General features: G+C 44.0%; 1 protein-coding gene across 1 annotated transcript in view; it reads right to left on the bottom strand.

The window, feature by feature from the left end:
• Positions 1-26,001, bottom strand: part of fras1 (Fraser extracellular matrix complex subunit 1) — a 226,705-nt gene that overhangs the window by 163,255 nt on the left and 37,449 nt on the right. Inside the window, exons 11-16 of the mRNA XM_030723395.1 lie at positions 19,789-19,932; positions 18,477-18,623; positions 6,974-7,117; positions 3,696-3,836; positions 2,208-2,348; positions 1,955-2,122 (exon numbers count right to left, since the gene is read on the bottom strand). Of these exons, the coding sequence (XP_030579255.1) occupies positions 1,955-2,122; positions 2,208-2,348; positions 3,696-3,836; positions 6,974-7,117; positions 18,477-18,623; positions 19,789-19,932 (885 nt within the window). The remainder of the gene's footprint in view (positions 1-1,954; positions 2,123-2,207; positions 2,349-3,695; positions 3,837-6,973; positions 7,118-18,476; positions 18,624-19,788; positions 19,933-26,001) is intronic.

The raw sequence follows: 26,001 nt of genomic DNA, 5'->3' as shown, positions 1-26,001 counted from the left end.
ACTGGAAGCTTCTGATTGGTTGAGACTCCTGGAGTCCCAGTAATGCCAAAACCATCAGCTCAACTATCAGCCAAACAAATACCAACTCTGAGGCGGGCGATCGAAGCTGACAGTGCCGTCCTGTTGATGGACGCAGTGGGATAGGCTCAAAGATTGTTAGAGGTTACTGACACTTACTCAAACAGGTGACGTCAGTTTTTACCGTGAAGTTTGGCTTTAGTTGGGAAACTCAGAAGACAACAGTGTATATCAAGACTAAAAACCAAACAACGAATACTTTAATAGGAAACATGTTAAAACAGTTCTGTGGGCTTTAAAATCACCTAGTTTTCATTGTTCAGAAGTAAAACCCTGCTGCTGTGAGCCGATCCCATCCACGCTCGGCTTCTGAGGCCAGCAAAGCCGTTCCTGCTGACGGCTCACACAGCCTCTTTGTCTCATATAAGTACTTAAAATCCACCTTTATGTAAGCAGCGGCTATAAAACCACAGTGTGCTTTACCTCATTCAAAGGTGAAAGCAGCTCCAGCAGATGAAAAGTGAGCTGAAGGGAAAGCAGAGCTGACCCAAAGAAACAGCTAAAGACCTGCTTGTGCCCGACAGTGAATGCAGCACGGTCAGTGGGCACAAGGACCGAGCGGGGAGGCAAGAAGGCAGCAAAAGGCTGATGTGTTAAATAGAACAGATTTCACAGCACAGCACATGAGAGGGAGGTAAATAAAATCAATTACAGTCTCTCCCTCCTCTGCTCCTCTTCATTGTTGTCCTGCTTTACTTTTTAAAGAACAATCCTCCCGGCAGCCTGGCAGCGACTCTTTGGTTGGTGGGTGATAATTATTCTCACCTGACACACTCCCCCCCCCAAACTCTAAACCCCCCTTAAAAATTAGCCCATTACACGCACAACTTCACACTCAAAAACAACCTAATCAGCCATTTACACACACACACACACACACACACACACACACACACACACACACACACACACACAGCAATATTAAGCTAATGTCTGGTTTGCAGACACTGAGGATTCTCTGTTTACTGAGCTCAGTCCAATGAGTCACTGAGCTGTTTTTGATGTCTTAAATGTCCCATCTGTGTGTGTGTGTGTGTGTGTGTGTGTGTGTGTGTGTGTGTGTGTGTGTGTGTGTGTGTGTGTGTGTGTGTGTGTGTGTGTGTGTGTGTGTGTGTGTGTCCACAATGAGGAAACAAGCACAAAAAGACCAAGAGTAGCTCGCATTAGCATGTTTTTGTATATTTCTGACAGCACCAGCTCCAACAGGTACATGTGGGTCTGCCATTGTTGTGCAGCACCTGCAGCCGGAGTTTGTGTGTTTGGAGTAAGGGGTGAAAATGCATGATGGAGGGCCTGCCCTTCACACAGAGGTGCAAATGTCAGATCATGAATTTGAAATGTAGAATTCTCCTTTTGGATATCAGAAATGTGTGAATCCAGGATGTTTCCAGGTTTTTCCAACAACTGAACATGGAGTCATCATGAACAAAAACTGCAATTCATTCAACATTTAGGTTCCAACAGATTAACACATTCATGATTAATGACTTTACTGATTACTTATTTATTAAGCAACTAATTGTTTCTTTTATAAATATTCAGCTTGTCATCCTGACTGTGACAGCTGCTACAAAAATCAAATCATTTCCTAAAAAACAAACTTGCTCAGTTAGAGAATTTGAATTGTTGCCCATTAATATTCTGCCAGTTCAAAATGAATGTTTCACTACTGTTAATGTAAATGAGGGCACAGAGTTAAGCTGGATGGATTTCTGGGCTCTGATAAATTACATTAGTGCTAATGATGATCTGATCTCTTTTAAAAGTCACAGCCCGATGTTTAGCAGCCACGACCCAGAGTGGCAGAAAGGCCCTGCGTGACCTTCAGGTACCAGCTTCGCTGAATTCCAGAGGAAACTGAATCAAACATACTCACCTCTGCATGTCTGCATGACATCCAGGAAGCTGCGTGCGGCACAGCCAGCTGTGCAGACGCCGTGCTGGAGGTGACTGGACTGCGGCAGAAGAGCTTCCTCTGGTTTGAGGCAGCGGAGGCAGTCTGAGGCCAGGGGTCCCACACACGAACGGCAGGAGGGGTGGCAGTCTGGGTGCACAGACAGAAAGCAGAGCCAATGGCAGCGGTGCACAAAGAAGAGAACAGGGTGCTCTCTGACTGAATTTAGACTCACTGAGACAGGCGCTGTCCTGAGCATACAGTCCCTCCCCACAGGTCTCCACACACTGGCCTTGGTGGAGAAGGAGTCCGCCTGCACAGAGCGTGCACTGGGATACCGAGGGACCCCAGCAGGAGGCGCAGGAGCTGTGGCAGGCTGAGGAGACAAAGAAAATGGTGAATAAGCATTTCATCTAGAAGATCTTGAGCCTGTTACACAAAACTGCACATGTACCAAAGAGTCCAACTTTGTGGGGCAAAATAAAAACTGTGCAGGTTTGTCCTGCAATTCTGACCAAGCTTTACCTGCTGGACAGGTGGTCTCACATTAAACCCCGAATATTTTAGTATACAGAGGAGATCATGGTTGGCTCAGTGACTGCAAGTTGCCCAGGTCCTACAAAACAAGCCCAAATCCCCACCCCACCCCCCACCACCGTGCTTGACGGTTGGTATGAGGTGTTTGTGCTGATACGCTGTTTGATTTTTTTTTTGTGCATTATGGCCAAACATCTCTCCTCTCTCCAAAGGACAATGTTCCAGAAGTTTTACTTAGTAAACCTAAGCTGTGTTTTTTTAGAGAGAAGAGGCTTTCTCCTGCAATCCTTCCATACAGCTTTTTTAACAACACTTCATGAACTTTGACCTTTAACGTGCTAAATGAAGCCTGTAGAGTCTGAGATGGAGCTCCTGGGGTTTTAGTGATTTTTCTGAGCATTGCACGCTCTGACCTTGGGACCCCACAGGAAAGATTGAATGCTGAACACCAGCAAACTGCCAAAACGTGTGCTTTTACAGAGGTGGTCAGACTCAATGATCAGTTAATCAAGTGCTTCTGATTAGCAGCACCTGGCTGCTACTGACCCTCTTAATTCCTATGGAAGCAGTAAGGGTGGACTTAAAGCCTAACAGGAAGCTAAAGTTTGACGTTTCTGCTCTTCCCTCCTGTGCTGGTCTTTCAGCTGCTGTTCTGTCTGGTTATCACTTTTGGTTTCAGTTGGGAAACATCATCTTGTTTAAAGGGAACCTCTTCTGCTTTGTTTTCTGTTACATATATACTCTTATTATATTAAACATTACCAGTTTTAAATCATGAGCTCAGTATATATAAAAGTAACGCCTCTGAGCTAAAAGCTTCACACTGCTGACGCCTGATGTCAGTGAATGGAGACATCCCTAATATACTAACCTGAGGCTGTGTCACCAACTTACTTATCAAAGATTCTGTTTGCAGGAGAGAGCCAATCGAAAGGAATCTGACGTAAAGAGGGCGGAGCTAAAATGGCTCGTTTCAGCCAGTGGATGAGCTGATGGGCTGCGGTCCACGCAAAGTTACAGTCACAGAGTCAAAGTGGCGCCGGCAGGACCACAATATTTAAATAAATAAAAGATGTTTGGTGACTAATGATAAAATGTTGGTGAGCTCATAAAACAAACTGAAACAGCTTTTTCATTAAACAAACTGCTAAGAAGGACCTCTCAAATCATGTGAGGAAACACTTACCTCTGCATCTGCTGTGGCTGTCCAGGTAATGCTGAGCCGGACACTGGCTGAGACATTTCCCATGATGCAAGGCGGTCCCCGGAGGGCAGCTCAGACACTTGGGGTTGTCAGGAAAACAGGAGGCACAGGACGGATCACAGGCTGTGAAGCGCAGCGTGTAAATGTTAATGGCTTTTTGTCAGCATGATAAGATGAACTGAGGTCAGTGTAAAAATGAATGAATTATCTAGAAGTGAGGAGAGTCTCCTTAGCAAACAGTCTTTCATATATGCTGCAATTAAAAGTCACTTAGTCAAGACAGCAGTGAAGTCCAACTGTTTGTGCCAGTCCTTCCATTCAATCCCCAAAAATGTCCTCAAATGGACCAAATCTTCCCTCTCAGGTACCTCACAGAATGCATCCATGCTCTAAGCCTTTGCCTCCATCTCAAAACAGGCAATCAGTTTGGCTGCAGCCTCCTTCAGAAAAAAGAAAACGGTTCAAATCTAAAGTCCCAGGAAGCCCCGCGGAGGAAAATCGAGGCGTTAGTCAGCTCTCTCGGGACGGTGACATTTTAAACCAGACCTCAAAGTGCGAGCTGGCAAGTTCAAATGGATCTGACCTTTTTCCAGAAAGTTCCACAGGTTTTTGACATTTTCTGAAAGAGGGCTCCTCACTGAGCGCTTCAAAACTTTCATATGAGCAACAGGAGAAGAAAACCCACCGCGCCACAGCCCCCGCGGGTGTTTTTAAGCAGAAAGAGCTTAGCTGTGTGCTGCTAAGTTCACTGTCGCCCTGAGGGACGCCTATTCCTGCTCTTCCTCATCTTAACGCTCGGAAATAGAAACCATCCATATTCATGAGGGCTCTGTTTATTCAAGGAGTCTCAGAGTCCTCATTAGTGTGAGAGAGAATTGCTAATTATTGTTTTTTTTGTTTAATTGTTTGTTTGCTCAGTCAGGTACTGCTGACTTATCATTTTGGCACCATGTCGAGTGGATGGGGAGCTCAGAGTCGTTACTGTTTCAGCAGCAGCACCTCCTGATTCATCTGTGTGAACATCAGCAAACACCCCTCAGACACAGATTCATGCTTTGTTCCCCCTTTAAACTTTTCCTCACAGTTTTTTAGCATTAGTTTTATAATTTTTTTTTCCATCTTTTCTTCAGCTCTCAGCGGAGACGGTCACACTTTTCTTCTCTCCCAGCCCTTCCTTTCTCCCCTGCTTTGCTGCTTTAGAGCCTCTCTTCACACAACTTCCGATCTGGAATTTATAATTATGGATCTGGTCAGCTGGTCTCTCAATGCCATTGTTTTGATCAAATTTTCACCATGAGGAGATTGGGGGAAGGAGAACCCTATTCCCTCTTATCAACTGACATTCCAGCTGGCTACGTTATGGATTTCTGAAGATGACGTGTCTGGCCGTATTGTCAATGGAGGACACACACATTTGGCTTATTGACACTGGAATTTCTCTGAATTGGACCTGGAGATACCTGGCTTGAAATTACGATTCAGGAAGTCCAGGCATCTGTCTGGCCTTGGTGAGGCTGCTTATGACGGGAACGCGGGAACGTACAGACTCAAACTCAGACTCTGTGTATCTGGAGCTGATTCTGAGGGGTAAGATCTTGGAGATGTATGTATCTGTTTCTGCACGGCGAAGGAACGAACCAAGAAGATTCGGATGAATTGGATTTTTCTCCACAGAGAGGTGCCAGTAAGACTGAAGGCTGTCAACAAATTCATCAGTACAGTCTGTACCAAAACAAGTGGTAGAATCAGGAATTTGGCTCCCTGATGTTCTTGGACTGATGTTTATCAAATTGTCTCCAGGATGTTTGTAAACAGATGCTCTACCCCCCCGCTGTCCTGTCTTCTTCTGACCTGTGTTGGACTGATCTCCCTGACCTAGCTGCTGATGAACTCTACATCTTATCAGAGCTGTTAGCTGAGGAGGGGGTTTGAGTCAGCCCCACAGTAGCCCCACCCCCCCCCCCCCCCCCCCCCCTCTCCTCCGCTGGCTCCCCTGTCCATCCCTCCCCACCCTAGTGCTCCCATGCTATATGTTTCTGCCCTGTCGCAGAGGTTTTTGTAACCTGATACTGTGTATGTGTGAATGTATACAAAGTATGAGATGATTTTTTTCCTCACTCATCCCTATATGTTTATATGTTTTCACTATTGTTTCTGTCTTTTTAATGGCAGCGCGTCCAGACGGGGGGGCAGCATGGCCACAGTTCACCTATCTCCCCATGTTTGTTCTGTTTGTCTTCTTGGATGCTGTTCTGTTAACTGTAATTTCCCCATTGTGGGATCAATAAAGTATCATCACATTAAAACAGGGACACTTATATAACACATTATTTGTCCTTCTGTTTCAACCTTACAGCTGCAGGAAATTTGCTCTATATTTTACATCCAATTCAGGGTTGCAGGGGGCTCTGAGCCTATCCCAGCTGAGGTGGGGGGTTACCCCGTGGACAGGTCACCGGTCAGGTCACACAGAGGAAGGCAGCCACATACGCTTCATGCTTATAGCCCATTTAGAATGACTAACTAATAAGCACATGTTTGGACCCTGCATGGGCACTCAGGGAGGCCGTGGATTCGAACCCAGAACCTTTCGCACCATGTTTCCACCTTTTACCTAGAATCCACCCTCACACCTGGAGCAGGTGAGTTTCCTGCTGTTTGAAGTGTGTTCTGTAAACCAAAGCTGCACCTGAGAGCAGGAACTGGACCACAGAACAGCCCAGGGTCAGAGTGAGAGTCACATTTATGAGGAAAAAACCTAAAACTTTCACCATGCTGTTTTTGAGGCTGCATTTCATTTTAGCTCTTCCTGCAAACAGAGAGCCGCGTATGAAATGATTTTTGTTCATTTCCGTGAAGTTTTCCAAAGAAAATCTTTGAAAAGAGAAAATCACAGTCAGAGAAGTTGAAGGCTAAAGTGAAACTGAGGCTATTTAATACAAAAAGGAAAATAAAATTAAATTTTTATTTGGTTTAAGCAACCAAATCAGAGACTGTGCCTTCCTAATTTTATAAAGAACTTGATATTAAAGAGGCAAACTGACTCTTTAAAGCAGAGATCATTTCGGTTTTACGAATGTTAATCTGTCCAAATCATCCCTGCATGAATACACGGCTTCGGGATCTTTGATCTCAGGCTTGACGTCTGTGCAGTGACACCACTTTTAGTGAGGATGAAGTGCTATTTATACTAAAGCACCCAAACCTGACACTGAGCTGCACGCCCTCAGCACTGCAGTGTGGATGTGTGTCAGCTTTACCGTGGCAGACTCCTTCGTGACCGTAGAAACCTGTGCCGCAGTCGAGGACGCACGCCCCGTCCTTCAGCAAGGCAGCAGGGCCTGAGCACGACGCGCACTCCTGCTGACTCGGCCCACGGCACTCCGAGCACGACTCGTGACAGCCTGAAACAAAAGAAGAAGAAAGAAAATGTATTTTTCAGTCCCAAGAGACCACCGGGGCTGATTTTTGCTATGAAGAAGCCCACATACAGGACAGCACCGCGATGACTGTAATGAACAACCTGAATCATGACAAATGTCTGCCTGCAAAGTGGAAGAAACAATCTGAATTATGCTAATCTGTGAGCGCGGTTTGCAAAGGTCCTGCCATAGCTGCATGTGATTTGTAGTAAACAGTATAAATAATGCAGAAACGCTGATACGTTATAATCGTATTTTTATTTCCAGAACACACTCAGTGCATTAGGAAACGTTTAAGGTTGTAACAACAATGAAAGCAAATGAGATAATCAGGGTCATTCAACAAGTGTCTAAAGGATCTAATAAAGCTGGTGTGTGTGTGTGTGTGTGTGTGTGTGTGTGTGTGTGTGTGTGTGGTCTGCAGTTACCAGTAACAACCCTAACAGCAGTGCAGACAAACACAGAACAGGAGACTAAAGGGGCGAGCTGTGTGGGGAGGCCATGTAAAAGTTTAACTGTGTGTACAGGTGTGCAGCTGAGACACACACACACACACACACACACACACACACACACACACACACACACACTCACACACACACACACACACACACACATTCTGAAAGTACCTTCTGGATGAAATGCAGGACATGATTATGTGCCTTTGCATACACCTGCACTTTCATCTCTGTGGGTGTCCCTTTGTGTGCGCACAAACAGGAGCAGCAAAAATCCTATTTTACCACTAACTGGTATGATTACACATGATTTCCCAGCGGCCCACAGAATGGAGCCAGGTGCAGCAAAATAAAATGAACAAAAACAGACAAAAACAAGCTTAAATAAATACACAGAAGGAACGTGTTTCAGCTGACTTTGGCTCTGACAGCACAGCTCCCATCAACACTATGCTGATGTGTTTCAGGCTACCACACTAATGTGGTAACGATGTGCAAACCACAAGGTCCTTCTGGGTCACCGTCACACAGCATTGATTTTCTGTTCTTCATCATCACGATCTCGGTGGAGTTTAGCGTGTCTCTGACTTTCCTCCAAACTGTGTTCCTTTTGAAAAAAATCCTGGAAGCTCCCCCAAAGTCCACAAATCCGTCCTCCAAAAACGGTGGGATTTCCTGTAGGTGACATCTTCATAGTCAGACTGGATCTCCCATTAAGTTTAAAATGGTTACAAGTCATCTGTGAGATTCTAGCTGAGGTCTATCTGACCCTCCGGAAATCCAAAGAAATCTCCTTTCTGACCTTCAGGACAGCAGTGTGGGGTTCATGGGTATGACTGTCACTCCACAGCATGAAGGTTCTGGGACCTTTCTGTGGTCCCAGAACCTTCTCCTTGTTCTCCCATGGGTTCTCTCCAGGTACTTTAGCTTCCTCCCACAGTCTAAACACATGCATGTTAGGTGCCTGGTTGTCTCTGTGTTAGCAGTGTGGTAGGGTGGGGACCTATCCGGGGTTTACCCACTCAGAGACAGCTGGGATAAACTGCAGTGGTTAAGAAAAAGGCACGTCAGGAGAATCTCATCATGTTTTTCAGGAATTCTTAAAGGAACTTGCGGGGTAATGCACCTGTGGATCAGAAACACCTCCTAAAGTGTGCAGGCTCACATCAGATTTTCTTCCTTTAAGGACGGCCGTGATCTCAGCTCGACAAACACAAACAGCTCGTCGGTGTGAGCCCTGCGTAGGGTTATTCCTGTACACTATCATCTGAAATAGACCAAAGCTAATGTTTGCTGATGATTTCTCCATCAGGACCCACAGTTATAGAACAAAACTGAGGGAAAGTTTATTGCATTGTGAAGCAGTGTTTTTTAACCCAAACCAGCAACCACATTATTTTTGGCTCTAAGTTTAACCAAACACTGGAAAAAGCCAGAAACCAAAGTCTCTCCCTCTCTAAGGGAACAGGTGGAACTAAAGATGGTGGAGAAAGCAGTCATAAAGGTGCGGATAAACCTGAAAATAACCATAACTGACCACAAACAATGCACAAAGACAAAAAGGGAGAGGACTGGGATGAAAGACATCCACAGATTAAAACCAGGAAACAAAACCTGAAAGTAGATCAGCACCAAGCAGCTCCAGCACGGAGATGAAACACAGCAGCTCAACATTCCTGCTGGTTCTCTCTGAAGTACCTGGAGTGACAAATATTACATCTAAACACTGTACCTGACATATGTGTAACAACTTGGGATGTAGGAGGCATGAGCAGTGATACGGATTCATCAAGACAAGCGAATATTGGCCTGAGAAAAGTGTAATTATTTTAATGAGTGTTAAAAAATGCTGATAAAAATCTCAGTCAATTAATGGGAGATGCCAGAAGTTGTTACTGCAAATGTTGTTGGAGTGTGAGATAAATCTTCTCCTGCCTGTGGATCCAGATTTCCTCCGGTAATAACTTTCTCTGCAGCCTCCTGTTTATCATCTGAGAGCACACATTCCACACCAGGACCACCACAAACTTTTAGATTTCATCACAACATACTGCACACACACACGCACACACATGCACACACATACACACACGCACACACACATACACGCACACACATGCACACACATACACATGTACGCACACACGCACGCACGCACACACACACGCACACACACACACACACACATACACATGCATGCACACACACAAACACACACACAAACACATGCATGCACACACACACGAGCACGCACACACAAACACACACACACACACACACACACACTCTCTCTTTCTACGATGGACACTTTGTATCTAACAGTTGTGGATGATGATGATGATGATGATTTTTACCGTCTGAACAGCTTCGATCCAGCGCTCTCTCACGCTCTCATTTTTTCACATTAGGAATAAAACCTTTTTTCTTCGTTCGTTGTTCATAACTTTTTATAATTTTATTATGGGATTTAAATCACTGACTGCAGGTGTGTTTGAAGGACCACATGCTTGAGGTTTTGTATTTTAAAGCCCGTTCACTATAAATCCAGGACCCTTTATATTACTGAGGATTACTGTTCAAAGAATCCTGACTGGTTTTCTATACAGCCATGGGTTTTAGCTCATGTCAGCATGAGAGAAAAATTAAGCTGGCTATATACATGGATTGGTCTGAGTATTCCAGAAACTGCTGATCTGCTGGGATTTTCCTGCACAACCCTCTCCAGGGTTTCCAGAGAACGGTCCGAAAAAGAGACAATATCCAGTGAGTGGCAGCTCTCTGAGGGAAAATGCATTGTTGATGTGGAGAGATGGCTTCAAGCTGATGAGGAGGCAACAGTAACTCAAAGAACCACTTGATATAACCAAGACATGCAGAAGAGCACCTCTAAACAGAGGCAGAAGACCAGGCGTGGTCTTCTGCCCCTGGAAAGCATGCTCCATTCTTCCATGTATCAGCGGTTCAGATTAGTGTTGGTGTCATGGTGTGGGGGATATTTTCTTGGCACACTTTGGGCCCCTGGGTACCAACTGAGCACCATTTAAACACCTTAGCCTGCTGAGTATCCAGCATGATACAGCACCATGTCTTGACCATGTGACCTCCACAGTCACCAGATCTCATTTCAATAGAGCACCTTTGGGATGTGGTGGAATGACAGATTCACATCACGGATGTGCATCATAAACTTGAGAGAGAGCTGCAAATATCTGCAGTCTGCTAAAGAACCTGAATGCACCAAAATCCACCAGGTTCTTCAGGAGACTGCAGATATTCTGAATAGTGCTGTGCAACAAAATCATAACAGGTACAGCAGATGTTCTCTGTGATTGATTACCTGCTGCAGCCAAGGTTTCAAGTCCCTGCAAGTGAATTGTCATATTGCACTGACATGCATGCAAACTAGCAGCTACCAGAAAGGCAGGAAATCAATCTAAACTTTGGTCTTAAGTTCTGATATATGGACGGCTGAAACATGCAAAACCTTTAAGCTGCAGTGGGATTTACTTGAAGGAGAAAGGACCAGATTCAGAGGACGCATAAGGTTACAGAAGAGTTTTGTTCAGTTGTGTGAGTGATGAGTGAAAGTTGGAAGTAAATGTGGAAACCAAACCTCTGCTGTGACTGACAGATTGACAGGTGAAATAGTTTCCCATCTGACTTTTAACTTTTAATTTTTTATGCTCTTCCTATTTCCTTCCAGCGCTCGGATTCTGAAGTTGTGCCTCTTTCTCTGCCTCTCACTCTCATTTCTGTGTCACAGGCTGTTTCTGTCCTCTGCAGATTCAGATTGGATTTTTTGTCATCTTTCTTTCTCTCTGTGTTCAAGGCTGTTTTTTTTCTCCCAGCAGCCCTTTTTTCCTTCGTCCACACATGTGTTCAATTTTAATGTTTCCTTCTCTATATGCGCCTGCTCAGGTCCAGAGAGGGGCTATGAAAGCCTCAGTCCAAAATAAAATGATAAGCTTACGTCACCTCTGCATCACCGATTCTCCACAGTGAAATCCAACCGTTTATAAAAACAACCTTTTGATGAAATATGGACCACTGCCCCTTTCAGCATCAGATATGCTGTAGCTGTTCAATTTTCTTGCAGATGAAGCAAAAAGACATGGAGAAGTACTCTGCACATGATGGGATTCTTACATTTATACTACTGGGTCACTTCACACACACACACACACACACACACACACACACACACACACACACACACACACACACACACACACACACACACGCGCGTTCATACACTCTGCATCCAAAAACGGCTATAGCCAACAAGGGGATTACACGTCCTTTACCTTGCCCCTTGCAGGAAAGCAATTTATTTTCTGTGCCGCCTGGAGCGTAAAGTTATCAGCAAATGTAATCCTAGCAGGCCAGTTGCCAAAAACCTCCTCTAAAACCTACTCTGCATAAACCAGGGGAGGCTGAGATGAATGCACAGTCACACGGTGCACTGGATAATCTTCGCCCTCTGTCCTTCCAGGACGGGCGGGGATACACGATTACGGCGCTGCTGCTGCTGCCATGGCTCACATCCCCCCAAACCTCGAGTGATAAAACGAGATGGCACGAGAGATTCAGCAATTAAACTAAGCATGGAGAAAGCAGCTTTGGAGGGAAGAGCAAATAACACAGAAAACAGGAGCTTTTTCAGCCTGCTCTCACTCCAAGGGTGTCAGATATTTCCATTCTGGCAAAGCCACTCTCACACAGACACACAGGGTTTATAGCAATAATGAGATGGGTCTCACTCCCAGCAATTTTCAACATGCATGTAAAAAACTTTTATAACATTTTCCACGCTTTCAGTTCTTTAATCTAACCAGTGAATAAAAGCACAAACAAATCACAAACTTGTTATCGACGGGATGAAGACCGACAGCGCTGCCATTCCTTTGGATTTCACTATTTTGGACATTAGCATTTTGGCTGCTGCCATTATCAGCTAACACTAGCAAGCTGTACTCATTAACTGCATCAGTTAATGCAATCTGTGGATTGTAGTTAATGGAATCCACAGACACACATATAAAGCTTATTAACAAATATTATCATTCAGAGTAATTACGGGAAAAAATGTCGATTTTTGCAGATATTTGGAAAATTGTAATGGTATTGTGGACTCACTCTTTCAAGTTTATGCTGAAAATGTCATTTTAATGAAGTTGATCACAGGCTTCCATTTTTTCTCAGCCCTTTTTTCCTCCTGGTGGAAGCTCAACAGGAATGCAGGAGAAAAATCCCGTTTTTCACAGCGGCTCAATGAAAAAGTGTTTTATGCCTCCACAGTGTGTGAAGGACTCTGAACAACAGGAGAAGGGAGGAGGTGAAACTATGCTGCCTCACTTTCTGACTGCCACATTCACAATGCAACCCATATGCAAAATTTAAATAAGTAGTTAAAAGTACTATCCTCTCAAGGATATTCAGGTGTGCGTGGGAGTTTGCCCATCCAGGCCATTGTTCTCAGCTGGAAAAGGGTGGAGTGCCCACTCCGGCTCAGGGACGAGTTGCTGCCCCAGGTGGAGGAGTTCAAGTATCTCGGGGGAGAAGGAAGCAGGAGATCGACAGACGGCTCGGGGCTGCATCTGCAGTGATGTGGAAGCTACACCGATCTGTGGTGGTAAACAGGGAGAGCTGCTGCTCCTCCACATCGAGAGGAGCCAGTTAAGGAGGTTCGGGCATCTGACTAGGATGCCTCCAGGGCGCCTCTTGGGTGAGGTGTTCCGGGCATGTCCTGCTGGGAAGATTCCCCGGGGCAGACCCAGGACATGCTGGCGATATTATATCTCTCAGCTGGCCTGGGAACGCCTCAGGGTCCCCCGGACGAGCTGGTGGAGGTGGCTGAGGAGAGGGAAGTCTGGGCTTCTCTGCTTAGGCTGCTGCCCCCATGAAGCAGCCCCAGAAAAGTGGAAGAGGATGGATGGATGGATAAAAGTGCTAGTAATGAATGATTGAATCAACACTTGCATGATTCAATCTTTTTCAGCTGTCTTGAGATTTCACAAAGCAAAGACAGAGATATTAAGGTTACAGGGTAATTATGAATTATGAAGGTTTTCTATTAAGGCAAAAACCAGAATCCAGCTTAAAAGCTCTTCTTGCACTCAGAATGAGAATGAGAGGTCATGACACAGAAACAGAATCAAAAACAACCAAAACATTTATTTATAAAAATGTACCAAGTAAAAGAAAAGAAAACTGTCCTTGTATAATCTGATAAATGAAATAAAATGTTCAGCATTCAAACCTGAGCGAGGTTATAAAAAGGTCTGATATCAAACACGGCGATCCTACAGGTGCCAAAATCCACCGTGTCCTCACACTGCACTCCGAATCAAAACTATCATGTAGCCATAGCAGCACACTCACATTATTATGTTTCTACACTCAATACTTCATGTGTGAAGTTATAAATACTTATAAGGAAAAGGTGGAGGTGTCCGTGGGCACCTTGGTCTACTATAACTCAGCTTATACATGGGCACACACACACACACACACACACACACACACACACACACACACACGCACGCACGCACGCACGCACGCATACACACACACACACGCACGCACGCACACACACACACTCACACATGCATGCACGCACACACGCACATGCACACACACACGCACGCACTCACACATGCACGCACGCGCACACACGCATGCATACGCACACACACATGCACGCACAGACACGCACTCACACATGCACACACGCACACATGCACGCGTGCGCAAACACACATGCATACGCGCACACACATGCACACACACATGCACGCGCACACATGCACACACACACACGCTTGCACACACATGCACACATGCAAAAACCTTCTACATAGAACTGCAGTACTTGGTTAGTTTCAGGTGTGGGTCACAGGCATCGTGTCCTGATTACACCTTTGTGCACTAATAATAACAGTTTGCTAGCTTTGCAAATTCAAGTGAGAAAAGCGATCAGAAACGCTCTGAATTTGAGCAGTAAATGCCAAAATAATGGCGCCTGTGTAGAGGTAGAGCAGAGACGTCCCATCACCGATGGGGCTCGGATATTTGTACGCTGTTCCTTCATGCAGAGTGGGAAGATGTAAAGCCACTTAGATTAAAGTTACAGTTATCCTGTAGTTACTCTCCATCATGGAGAACTTGGCAAAAACTTTCCTCACTTTGTTCCTAAACTCATCCAGGCTGTAGCTTTAGAGGCAAATGGCTTTGACACTTACTGTAGGAATGAGACCTCCTGTAATGGCCTCTGTAGAAGTGTTGTATGTTGTTATGATTTTACTTCCCCAGGGACTTATAACCCTGTTATCTGCTCCCCGTAAAATTCCTTCTTTATTACACAGTTTTGCTGTATTTGATGAAGAGCCCATTTAGGTCCCAAACAATGCAATAAAGAAGAAATTTAAAGAGACCACGAAACAGCGTTAAACTCCTGTGGGAGACAGGAATCAGGTTTTGTGTACTCTGCACCTGAACAAGATAGATGTGTCTGTTTTTCAGTCTCTGTGTATGTTTCCAGACAAGTGAACAGTGAGTGTGATGGATTCTCACGGCACCATTAGAGGGAAAAAAGGAGGAAGAAGAAATGTGTTGCTGAAAAATAAAGCGAAGGGTGCTGGTGATGATCCCCTCAGCATAAGGCACCTCACAATTATTTACACCGAAACTCTGAACAGGCACACCAAGCCTTCAGTCACAGGCTGGAAGTGGGGAAAACCCTCAGGGAGGCCTGCTGCAACACATTGAGCTCTGGGTGGTCCTGATTTCCTGCCAAGAAATGTCTCCAGCACCTTCCAGACACCTCACACGCTCATTGCTTTTGTCAGCTCCATCTCTCCTGCCTCTTCCCTCAATCCTTACTCCCATTTTCCCCATTAAACAGGTGCTGCTATAGAACTTCAATCAGGTTAAATCCACCTTAATAGCTTTAACGCAGCCGTGCACTGATTTAAAGCCACAATGATTCAAAGTCCCACTTTCCACTGATGCTCTTTGTTCTCCAGAGCAAAACTGTGTGTGTGTGTGAGTGTGTGTGTGTGTGTGTGTGTGTGTGTGGGGGGGGGGGGGGGGGGGGGGGGGGGTTGTCTTCTCTCATTAAAGCAAGTTGGAGTTTAAAAGAAATGATGGTTCAGTCTTTGGAAATTTGGCTCTACGGGGGATGTTACCAAACCTGGAAGTGTGCAGGGTAAATGCATCAGCAGCTGTGCTGCATTTGAGATACCTGCAGTATTAACACAGTGCAGACTCTGGATTAATGCAAGAGGAACAAATTATACACCAAATGGCAGCAAAGCAGGACACAGGCTGCATAAATGCATGAAGTGAGATTTCCACGGAGGGCTTGTACAGTACAATAGCTGCTCCTGTATACAGTACATGGGTGGAGGCAGGGTAAAACTGTCTAACCCATTTAAGGGTGTTCATTGAGCTTGTGCACCAGGAGGTCTGGAATCCCCTTGACAATATTCATTAAGGTATGAAATTGAGCTGCAGAACTGCCGGACTGTAATCACATTGTGGTTACTCTCTGCTCAGTAACCCACCCCTCTCTATTTCTGCCCATCATCCCCAGGAGTCCCAGCAGGTCTCCCCCACTCAATGGAGGAGCTCATTTCAGAGTCTATTAGCAATCCCACCGGGTTCGAGCTCACCGAGCCATGCTTTTATTTATTGGTCCAGGATTAGAAACGCTGGGAGACCTCTGAGGTAGATCCATTCAGTAACAGTTAGTGCAGACACTCACACTGAGCCTTCCTTCGTGCTGTTATCCACCAGTAACAACAATTTATTTTTATTCTTTATGCTGCTGCCGTAACACAGTCATTCCCCGTGTGTCATCAATAAAGTATCCATCCATCGATCTATGACTGCATCGAGTTAAAAAAGCAGAATCAAACAAGCTTTTCTGGTGCTACTTTACTCACATTCTAATTTAGCCTTTAAAAGCTATTTAGCATTAAAAGTTTAAGCTCCATTAAAACTACATTAAAAGCTGGAGTCATTGAGTTTAACAGCTGTACAGTAAGTGTAAATGTAAGAAAACACACTGTTGTCACATTTGTATGAATAACCCTGACAGACGTGTGTTAACCCTTTGTGTCAGATGGATTAGCTGCATCAGTGTGTATCCATTTTGCACCGATTGATGGAGCAGTCATTTCAAATATGTATCTAGACATCCATGACTGGAGTTTGGGACATGACCAATGAAACCAGCAGCAGCAGTTATCCCAGCTGAGTTCTGACAGCACGAATGAAGACAAACATGCTGTACTGCAGACACACATCCGTATGAGCACCGTGGAGGTCTGACTGCAACAGGAAACGTCTGAGTGAAGCTGTTGCTGAAGTTTTACACATAACTACAAGGTAAGAGTTCAATTAATTTCCCCACGTGTGAGCAAAAAAGGGTTCACGTGTTTGTGCGTATTTCTGGTTTTAATGTTTGTTTTTGCAAACACCAGAACTTCAGTCACTATTCAGGTGTTCTCACCTGAAGGTGGGGTGCTTCACCAGGTGCACATGACACACATGAAGGTTCAACAGGTCTTTACTGAAGGTCACCTACTAATCTGAAGGTGGGCAGTTCGATCCCTGACTGCTCCAGTCTGCATGCCAAAGTAACTGAACTTGTTCTTATATATTGCTTTTCTACTCTAAATGAGCACTTAAAGTGCTTATACAACACGTTTGCATTTACCCATTCATACAAGCACTTCCATCTGTATGCAAGCTTTTACTAACATTCACACACATTCACACTTGCGTTGGAGAGCAACTTGGGGTTCAGTATCTTGCCCAAGGATACTTTGCCATACAGCCCGGAGCAGCCAGGAATCAAACCGCCAATCTTCCAATTAGTAGGTGACCTGCTCTACCTCCTGAGCCACAGCCACCACAAACCCTTGGGCCACATACTGAACCCCGAGTTGCTCTCTGAATGTGTTCATCAGCGTATGAATGCGTGTGAATGAGGCATGTTGTATACAGCACTTTGAGTAGAAGAGCGCTGTATTAGAACCATGTACCATCCCTCCTTCTTAGAAAGCACCTGACAGACTCCACAGAGTGAACACTGCACCCACCGGCTTCATATCTGCAGATACGCCAAACATCGAGTCCAAAACTGAGACCTGAACCAGCGAATGTGAAACATTTTTAAGCCTTCTCTTGTTTCTTATTCATCGTTTGAAATTAACTCTGAGACTGAAGAAACAATTAATAAGCAAGTAAGTAATGGCTTTGTCAGCATAGGCTTTGTGTTTAAAAAACAGCTTAATGCAGCAGGACTGATATTAGGACAGACTCAGCCTTACTGGGTTCAAGTGACAATGAAACAGAAAAGCTTTAATAAAATTTAAAAAAAAGTCTAATTAAGAAACTGTGATTTCAAGTCAATTTAAATTTCTCTTCCAAATTAATTTTCATTAATGTTCTTTTGACAGACTTCTGAGTGCACAAACAGAAGAGAAAGGCAGAAATACAAAAATATATACTGAAAGCAGCAAAACTTTTCTGAGCAGTCCTGCAGCGACAGAGCAGCAGACATCGAATAAAACGCAGGACCTCTTCTGTCTTTACGATATGTGAGTACATGTGGTGCTGCTGTGCCTCCAGACAATCACAGCCACAATAATGCAATGACCCTGAAGAGAGCGCTCTCCCTCATCAGTATATGAAATATTCAGCCACTGGAAACTACTCCTAGAAGTTTACCTCAGGGCCCAAAAACACCAACTGCATCCTGCTGGTAAACTGCTCATTATTCTTGGTGCTCATGGGTGAACCTGAGCCAAAGCACTAATGCTGACCAACACAATCCAGAAGGCACGATGGGTCACATGAGCTCCTGTGATACTCACGGCGACAGCGTGCTGGGTCGTGCTGATAGGAACCAGGCGGACAGGAAGCCAGGCACTGGGTGCTATCGGCGCTCAGCAGGGGCAGCCTGGAGCCGCAGGACTGACAATCCCACCTGCTGGAACAGGTGGCACAGGATGACTGGCAGGCTGCAGGGGAGACAAGGAAGAGAGGAGAACCAGTCAGACTGTCAGTCAATAAATGTTCACTCCACATGAGAGTCACAGGACCGCTCGTCATATCTCAGTCTGCTCCTGTAGAGGAGAGCGAACGAAGCAGGACGTGCAGCTCATCAACGGTGAACCCAGGAACTCATTCAACTGTGAGTGCCTTCAAACTCCTTATAGAGATAACTATATTAGGCTAAACCATCATTTTCTACAAATATCCTTATTAAACACAGTTTTCCTGTGCAATGTAATGTCCATGCAGACAACTCCATAAGCACCACACTGAAACAAGTGCATACAGAAGAAGGGAACCAATAAAATGAGGAGGTTTCATTTTTTTAAAATAGGAAATCTCAACATTATCGAATAAAAGCAGCTAAATCCCTTTGAAACCTCACAGCCACCCACACAGACAGAGGAAGAAGAGGAAGCAGAGATATAAAAAACAAAAAGAGAAAAAGATTCCCAGAAAGATGAAAAGACGTCTGAGTGGAAGAAGAAAACGTGAGTTCAGGCTCACAACTTTATATCTTTTTATAGGATTCACTCATAGAACAATGCAACAACATACATAATACATTTTTTAATATCTCTGTTTTGCACTTTGAGATGGCTGAAAGATTTCTGATCATTTTATATTTCAGCTCATTGAAGTTTGCAGGTATTTGCTTTATGCTCAGCTCTCTTACGGTCTCACCACAGCCGGGTGGAGGTCTGGACTTTGACTGCACCTTCATTCTTTTCTTTTTCAGCCACTCAGGGGGAGAGGGGCTGCTGTGCTCGGGATCATTGTTCTGCTGCATGACCCAGTTTGAGCCAAGCTTTAGCTGTGGGACAGATGGCCTGACTAAAATACTACAGAGGAGTTCATGGGTGACTAAATGATTGTGAGGTGTCCTGACCATCACCCCTCCATCACTGTGTTAACAAACCTGAATGCTGCAGGTCAGCAAAGTGTCAAAACGTCTGCTTTTATAGAGGTGCTCACGCTTGCTGATGATCACTTAATCCAACTGCACCTGGCTGCTGCTTCCCCTCTGAATTATGGAAACTGTAAGGGTGCACTTAGTTTTTCAAACAACTGCACAGAGTCCTGTGGAAACTTTCGTTTTCACTAAACCAGAGATCTAAAAGTGGGTCGTACCTGCACATCCTCGTCCTTCGGCGTAGAAGCCCGCTGGACACACAGACAGGCAGCGGCCGAGATGAAGTAAGGCCTTTGGGTCCTTGCAGCTGTCACAGTGACCAGGCGTCCCCGAACATGAGAGGCAGTCTGCATGGCACTGGGCTGTAAACACACATTTACCTCATTTCACTTACAGATTTAGATTTCAATAACAACTTTGCAATTTTGGTAAGAATCTGAATATTGGGTTCAATTTTGTACTAATTTTATTCCCCTGAAGCTACTCCCTCGGTGACGCACACATTTGGGCGTTAAATTTTATGCTAATTGAATCCAAAAGATTTGACTGTGCACCGAAACTCAGAGGAGGCAGACACACTTCACTATGCAACCCCCCCCCCCCCCCCCCCCCCCCCCCCCACACACACACACACACAAATGAATTTTTTAATGAATCCATCCAGTGCAGTCGGACTGTGTTAGCCGTAGCCTGGTTTACTCAGTTAAACGTGTCCTATTGAGAGATTGTGAGTACTTTCACACTCGTCTGCCAGCAGCTCCACTGCTGCACTCACTGATGGAGCATTAAGTGTTTCCTCTGCCCACGCTAGCTCACATCTGATCCGCATTTTACCAACAATTCATGAGCACTCGATTAGATTGTTTCTGTCATTTGTCACTGATGTCACTTAAAAGTCTTTATTCACAGAGTACATCAGTGTGTGAACCCAAATATTAACAAGACAAGATATGATAAAAATATGCTGATTCAGTCAGTCCAAAGACTCCAACCTGGTTATCTGTGCAAAGCTGCTTCATGCTCGTTATCATTTTTTGCAGCATTTGTGAAAGCATGACAACATTTTAATGTTCCCTGCAGAGCTCTGATTGGTCAGCTGTTTGTCAGCCTGGAGTAATAAACACAGAAAACCAGTTTCATATATGAAGATAACATTTAAGACGCAGGCAGAATAAAGAAAAGTGGGTCAAAGCTAAATTTAAAAAATAGGTTATAGTCAGTGTTTGCTCGTGTTCTCAATGTGCCACAAAAGTTCCTCCAGAATCCAGAATCACATTTGCTATAATCATACTGTATACGCTGCAGTGTTTAACCATATGTGAACTGCTGACATGTAAACTGGCCTGCTTAAGACACCCAGCAGGTGTCCTGTGGCTTTGGTGAGTCAGAACACCGAGATTAATGATTCACTTTTGAACAGAGGTGGCAAAAGTACTGACATTCTGTACTTAAGTAGAAGTACAAGTACTTATGTTAAAAAATACTTTAGTAAAAGTCGAAGTACTGGTTCAACTTCTCTACTTAAGTAAAAGTAAAAAAGTACAGGCTCTGAAATGTACTCAAAGTAAGAAAGTAAAAGTAGTTCTTTGGAGGACGTTTCTACCTGCTATTTTTGTGTAAAACTAACCGAACCTCGTTATATATTATTGTAATAATATAAAATAAAATTACATGAGAATGCAAACATTATTCCAATCTAAATTTTAATCCTAATGAATGCACTCAGCTTGAATCTGTTATGTAGGACACAAACTGTGAAAGTGAATTTAAACACAGCTCTGTTCTCTGTGTCCTCCATAGTAGAGGGTGACTGTGCCTCCACCTAAACACCAACATGAGGATACTCAGGGGTTACAGTGGGATTCAGAAGGTGGAGGAACCCTAAGATCAGCTGTAGTGGCTCTGCATGGGGAGAAGAATCACAGCTTTCTATTGTAGCTGCAGTAAATGATGTTGGTGTGCAGACTGTGATCAGCTGACCTGCTGCTGCTGCTCTGAGGTTTACTGCTCTGTGTGGATGAAGTGAACTCACAAAGATGTAACCCAGTATTTCACAGCTATCTGAGCTGATCTCCATCCCCTACACTGACAGCATACAGGCTGTAGAAATGTTGGATTCAATGAATGAATCTCAGCATCAGCAGCTTTGATTCAAACTCATCTCTGCTGCACTGATGTAACCTGTAACTCTGACCATGAACACAAACACTGTGCTCCAGTCCAACACAGAGCTTTACTGTAAATACAGTACAACAAGCTAACCTAAACTGCAGTATTTTCATAGAATCTCTGAATTACACAACGTCAGCATACTTCAGTTTATTTTCCAGTCCTTACCTTTAAATCTAACCTCTCTTCTTCCTCTCCTGTCCTCTTTCTCCATCTCTGAGTGAACTTCTCTCTCTTTGCTCTCCCTGAAATGCAGCAGCTCTTCTTTTAGCTAGCAGACACACTGTGTGACAAACTGCACACACTTTGTGTGTTTGCTGATATTTGTTGAGCATTTAGAAACGTTGCATTTACCTGCCACACGTTACTCCCTTCATGCTCGCTCCTCTTCAGTAGTGCTAGCTAAGCTGTTTATGTGCCGCAGCGCAACTTACGGACTCGGTCCGGCCCGATTATAGCGCTATAGATGATACATTAATTATATGGGTTTGCGTATTTAATCCCTTTGTACGAGATCAGCCCCGGTGATGGAGGATACGCCAGTACGATTGTCTCTTATGTGTTATTATTCCTCCGTTTAGGCTCAGATCGTTTGATGTTTGACGGCGCACTGACCGGAAATGCAAACTTCTTCTGACGTGTTAAAAAGTAACGAGTCTGTTTGAAAATGTAAGAAGTAGAAAGTACAGATACTTGTGTAAAAATGTAGGGAGTAAAAGTAAAAAGTAGTCAGAAAAATAAATACTCAAGTAAAGTACAGATACCTGAAAAATCTACTTAAGTACAGTAACGAAGTATTTGTACTTCGTCATAGGGCGAGAGGCAGGGTACACCCTGGACAGCTCGCCAGCCTGTCACAGGGCCAACACAGAGAGACGAACAACCTTTCACACTCACATTCACGCTCTCATTCACACCTATGGGCAATTTAGAGTAGCCATTTGGTTGCAGTGCTGAGTGGTCCTTCGTCTTAGCTATGCACCCTTTTTCATCACTGCCTAAGGCTAAATCCAAATGCACAACACAAACACACAACTCATGATGTAAAAACTTATCTCCTTATGGAGTTGGTAATATTTTTATTTTCTATCTCAAAGGACGTTTTACTCAGCAGCTGAGATTTCTGTGAGGAAGAAAAAAGCCTTCAAGATTCAATCGTAAAATAAAATTAATATTAAAAAAAACCATCATTGTGTTGTAGAGTGATCCATTTGTTAATGCTTTTGATATCCTCGGGTTTCTGCCCATCTGAACTGCATGCTCATCAGCTCCCACGGCCTCTCATCCTCTGAACTGCAGAATCGGGACTCACAGTAATAATAACACTGTTGTTTCTGGACTGCAGAACAAGCAAATGCACGCAGCCTCTTGTCAAACCATATGCGAGGTTGCTTGCACTTGATTGCACTGTGATTGCTCCATTCATTATGTGAATGTATTGAGTAAATAAAGTGCCTGCTGCTTGTAGAAATGTGACTGAGGCATCTGATTAATGTGACAACTGCAGAACAAGGCAGATGGAGCAGAAAAAGAAGAAGAAAGAAGGGAACACGAGAGAAAAGAGAAGAAAAGACTCAGAGCACAAAGACCAGAGCGACTGTGAGGGCACGAGAATGGAAAGATAAATGATAAAAATGAAGATGAGACTTAAAGAGCCAATAAGGCTGTCAGTGAGTCTGAATGGACTGCTCTAACTATCCTCTTTTCTTACCTAGTACCACTCATTACTCCCTGAGTTCGCTGTCCTTTATAGCTTCTTTCTCTCTCACCCATCCATTTTCTTTCCTTCTGCCATTCAGTCTCACTCTTTGACCTCCCCTTTCACCCCACAGCTGGAGCTCCATGCAAAAATAAGAGTCTGAGAGAGAGGAAGTCAAGTGGGAGAGTAGGAGACTTAGCAGTGCACGTTCTGGCCCACTCATAGGCTTACTGACTAATATGAGGACCAGCCAAGTGTTGATATCTCCATACAGCTGAGCTCTGTGGAGATGTGTCACTCTCCTCTGCGTATTTTCAGCCTGGCTGCAATCACGCTGCCACCCAACAGATGTGGCAGAAACAAGCTTCCACACCTGAATGATTAAGAGTGGAAACAAATAGATCTATTTAATTACAGAACTCCTCATGACTAGCTGTAGGAATCTTTCATCTTTGCCCTGATAACAGAGAGTGAACCAGAGCAGCGTTTCTCCTCGAGGATAAACCCACAGGACAGGACAGGCTTTGATCCGAGCTGCTGTTTACAGAGGGCTGCCTCCGCGCTCGCGCACTGTACTTTCATTTCCTCACAAGCGTAACGAGCCAGAGTCCCTGAGGCACAAAATTGAAAAACTGCAGCCTTGATTAACAGTTGTATTAAAACAACTGATCCAGAGGCGCACTTAGCGGCACAGCGCCACCTGATAATGACAAACACCTAATGAGAAAACACTCACTCTGGAAACTGTGGATGTGTTAATATTAGACAGGCTCGTTATTATTCTGTTGCTTTATAAAAGTGTAAAAATATCTGCCGTTCGTACAAGCTCGACCTCCATCTGCAGCTGGCTACATGCCATATCCTGCAAAATAAGCCAACTTGACAACAATAGCCAACATTTACCCACATTAGGCTGATGATTCATGGTAATTTCACACAGTAAAAAGGCAGCACACCACGAAGTAATCCACCAACTCCTGCCAACTTTTTTCAATCATAAGACTCTTTATGTAAGATAATAAAACTCCAAATAGGATCAATTTAATTCAATTGTTCCAAATTTTGCTAATCAAAACTGATTAAGCAATGATAAGGGGATTAAATGACTTAAAGGGGCTGTTTATAAAAGTGCTCTTAGTTCAGTAGAAATGAAGTAGCTCTGAGGTGAAACTGCTCAGAACGAGGTTTTAGTAAGTGGGTCAAGTTTTCTGGACAAAGACGTTTGAGTTGAGTTCCTAAAGAGAAAGCAGATACGTGTGCAGTGATATCGCCTCAGCTTCACACACTAACATTCATGGATAAAAACACATACATTTGATTTGGGGGTAAACTGTGAATTTAATGGTGTGCTAATCAATGTAGCGCCACAGTCATCAGTCATCTCAGAACCCCTCCAAGGAGTCACAGTCCCAACAGACTGCAAATATTACAGTTTTTCTTCGGTGAACACAGAAACATAATTATTAATTTACTGTAATGTTATGCTTCCACTGTTTGCTGAACCGAGAGCAGGATTTACTCTGAATTTAGCTTTTTTGATTCTTGGTCTTTTGTGAGTGTCGGTGCATGTGTCGTGATTTTGAGTCTGATTTCATTATTGTTTGATTTCTTGTGACTTTGCTGAGTTTGTGGTTCTCTCAGTCATAAGCAGCTGTTTGGTGATCCACACTTCTGCATGTTTTCATTGCTAGTTTTGTATTGTTGGTCTTTATTTAGCTTCAGTTTCTATTTTGAGTGTATTTGTTGTGTGTTTAGTTTGCTCAGTGTTTCCCTGCCTGTTCCCTTCTCTGAGTCTTCTTAGTATTTGTATTTCATTTCCTGTTTTACTTTGAAAGTTGGTTTTCTTTCATGCCTTGTGTCAGTTTTACTTCCTCCTTTCCAAATGCCCTGATCGTCTTCACCTGTGTGTCCTTCAGTTCACCTGTGTCTCGTTCCCAGTCAGCGCTCGGTGTATAAATAGTCCAGGCTCCCTCTTTGCACTTCTCAGATTGTTTGTCTCTTTTGTGCACTTTGTTTAGTTGTGTAAACAGCTTTTGTTTAACATTGTGTGCATTTGTGTTCTGCATGTTGGCTCTACACACTCCACCTCATGACAGTACAGTGTAGGATTTACTGTATGACTATAGCAACAATCATCGAGTTAGTTTTTAGCATGCGCACATGCTCAGAAAATAGTTTGAAACATATTAAATCAAGCAATCATGAACACTGCAAGTGTTGTTTCATATATTATTACAAAGATTATAAATGTATGAGATTAAAATTAAGTTATTAGTGTCTCAAAGCTGCTTTTTACTCTCTGTCAAGAAGTGTTAGACTGCAGGGTCCAGTTTTATCTCAACATTTAATATGCCAACTATCACCAAGTGGCCCCATGTCCCTAACAAACCTATGGCAGCGTATCCTACAGTTAGGAAAAGAGCTTTTACTGCTAAATATACCCCTTTGAAATGTATTTGATCAATATGAAATAACTCATTTGGGTCAGATCCCAGCAAAAAGGATGCTCACATCTTTCCCCATGAGACCTCAACACTGCACGACTTCTGCTTGTGGCCCCTCA

Source organism: Archocentrus centrarchus, unplaced genomic scaffold (genome assembly GCF_007364275.1).
Source record: "Archocentrus centrarchus isolate MPI-CPG fArcCen1 unplaced genomic scaffold, fArcCen1 scaffold_26_ctg1, whole genome shotgun sequence".
Lineage (NCBI taxonomy): Eukaryota > Metazoa > Chordata > Actinopteri > Cichliformes > Cichlidae > Archocentrus > Archocentrus centrarchus.
Note: the sequence above shows the minus strand (reverse complement) of the source record. Positions and strands in the feature narration are given on the sequence as shown.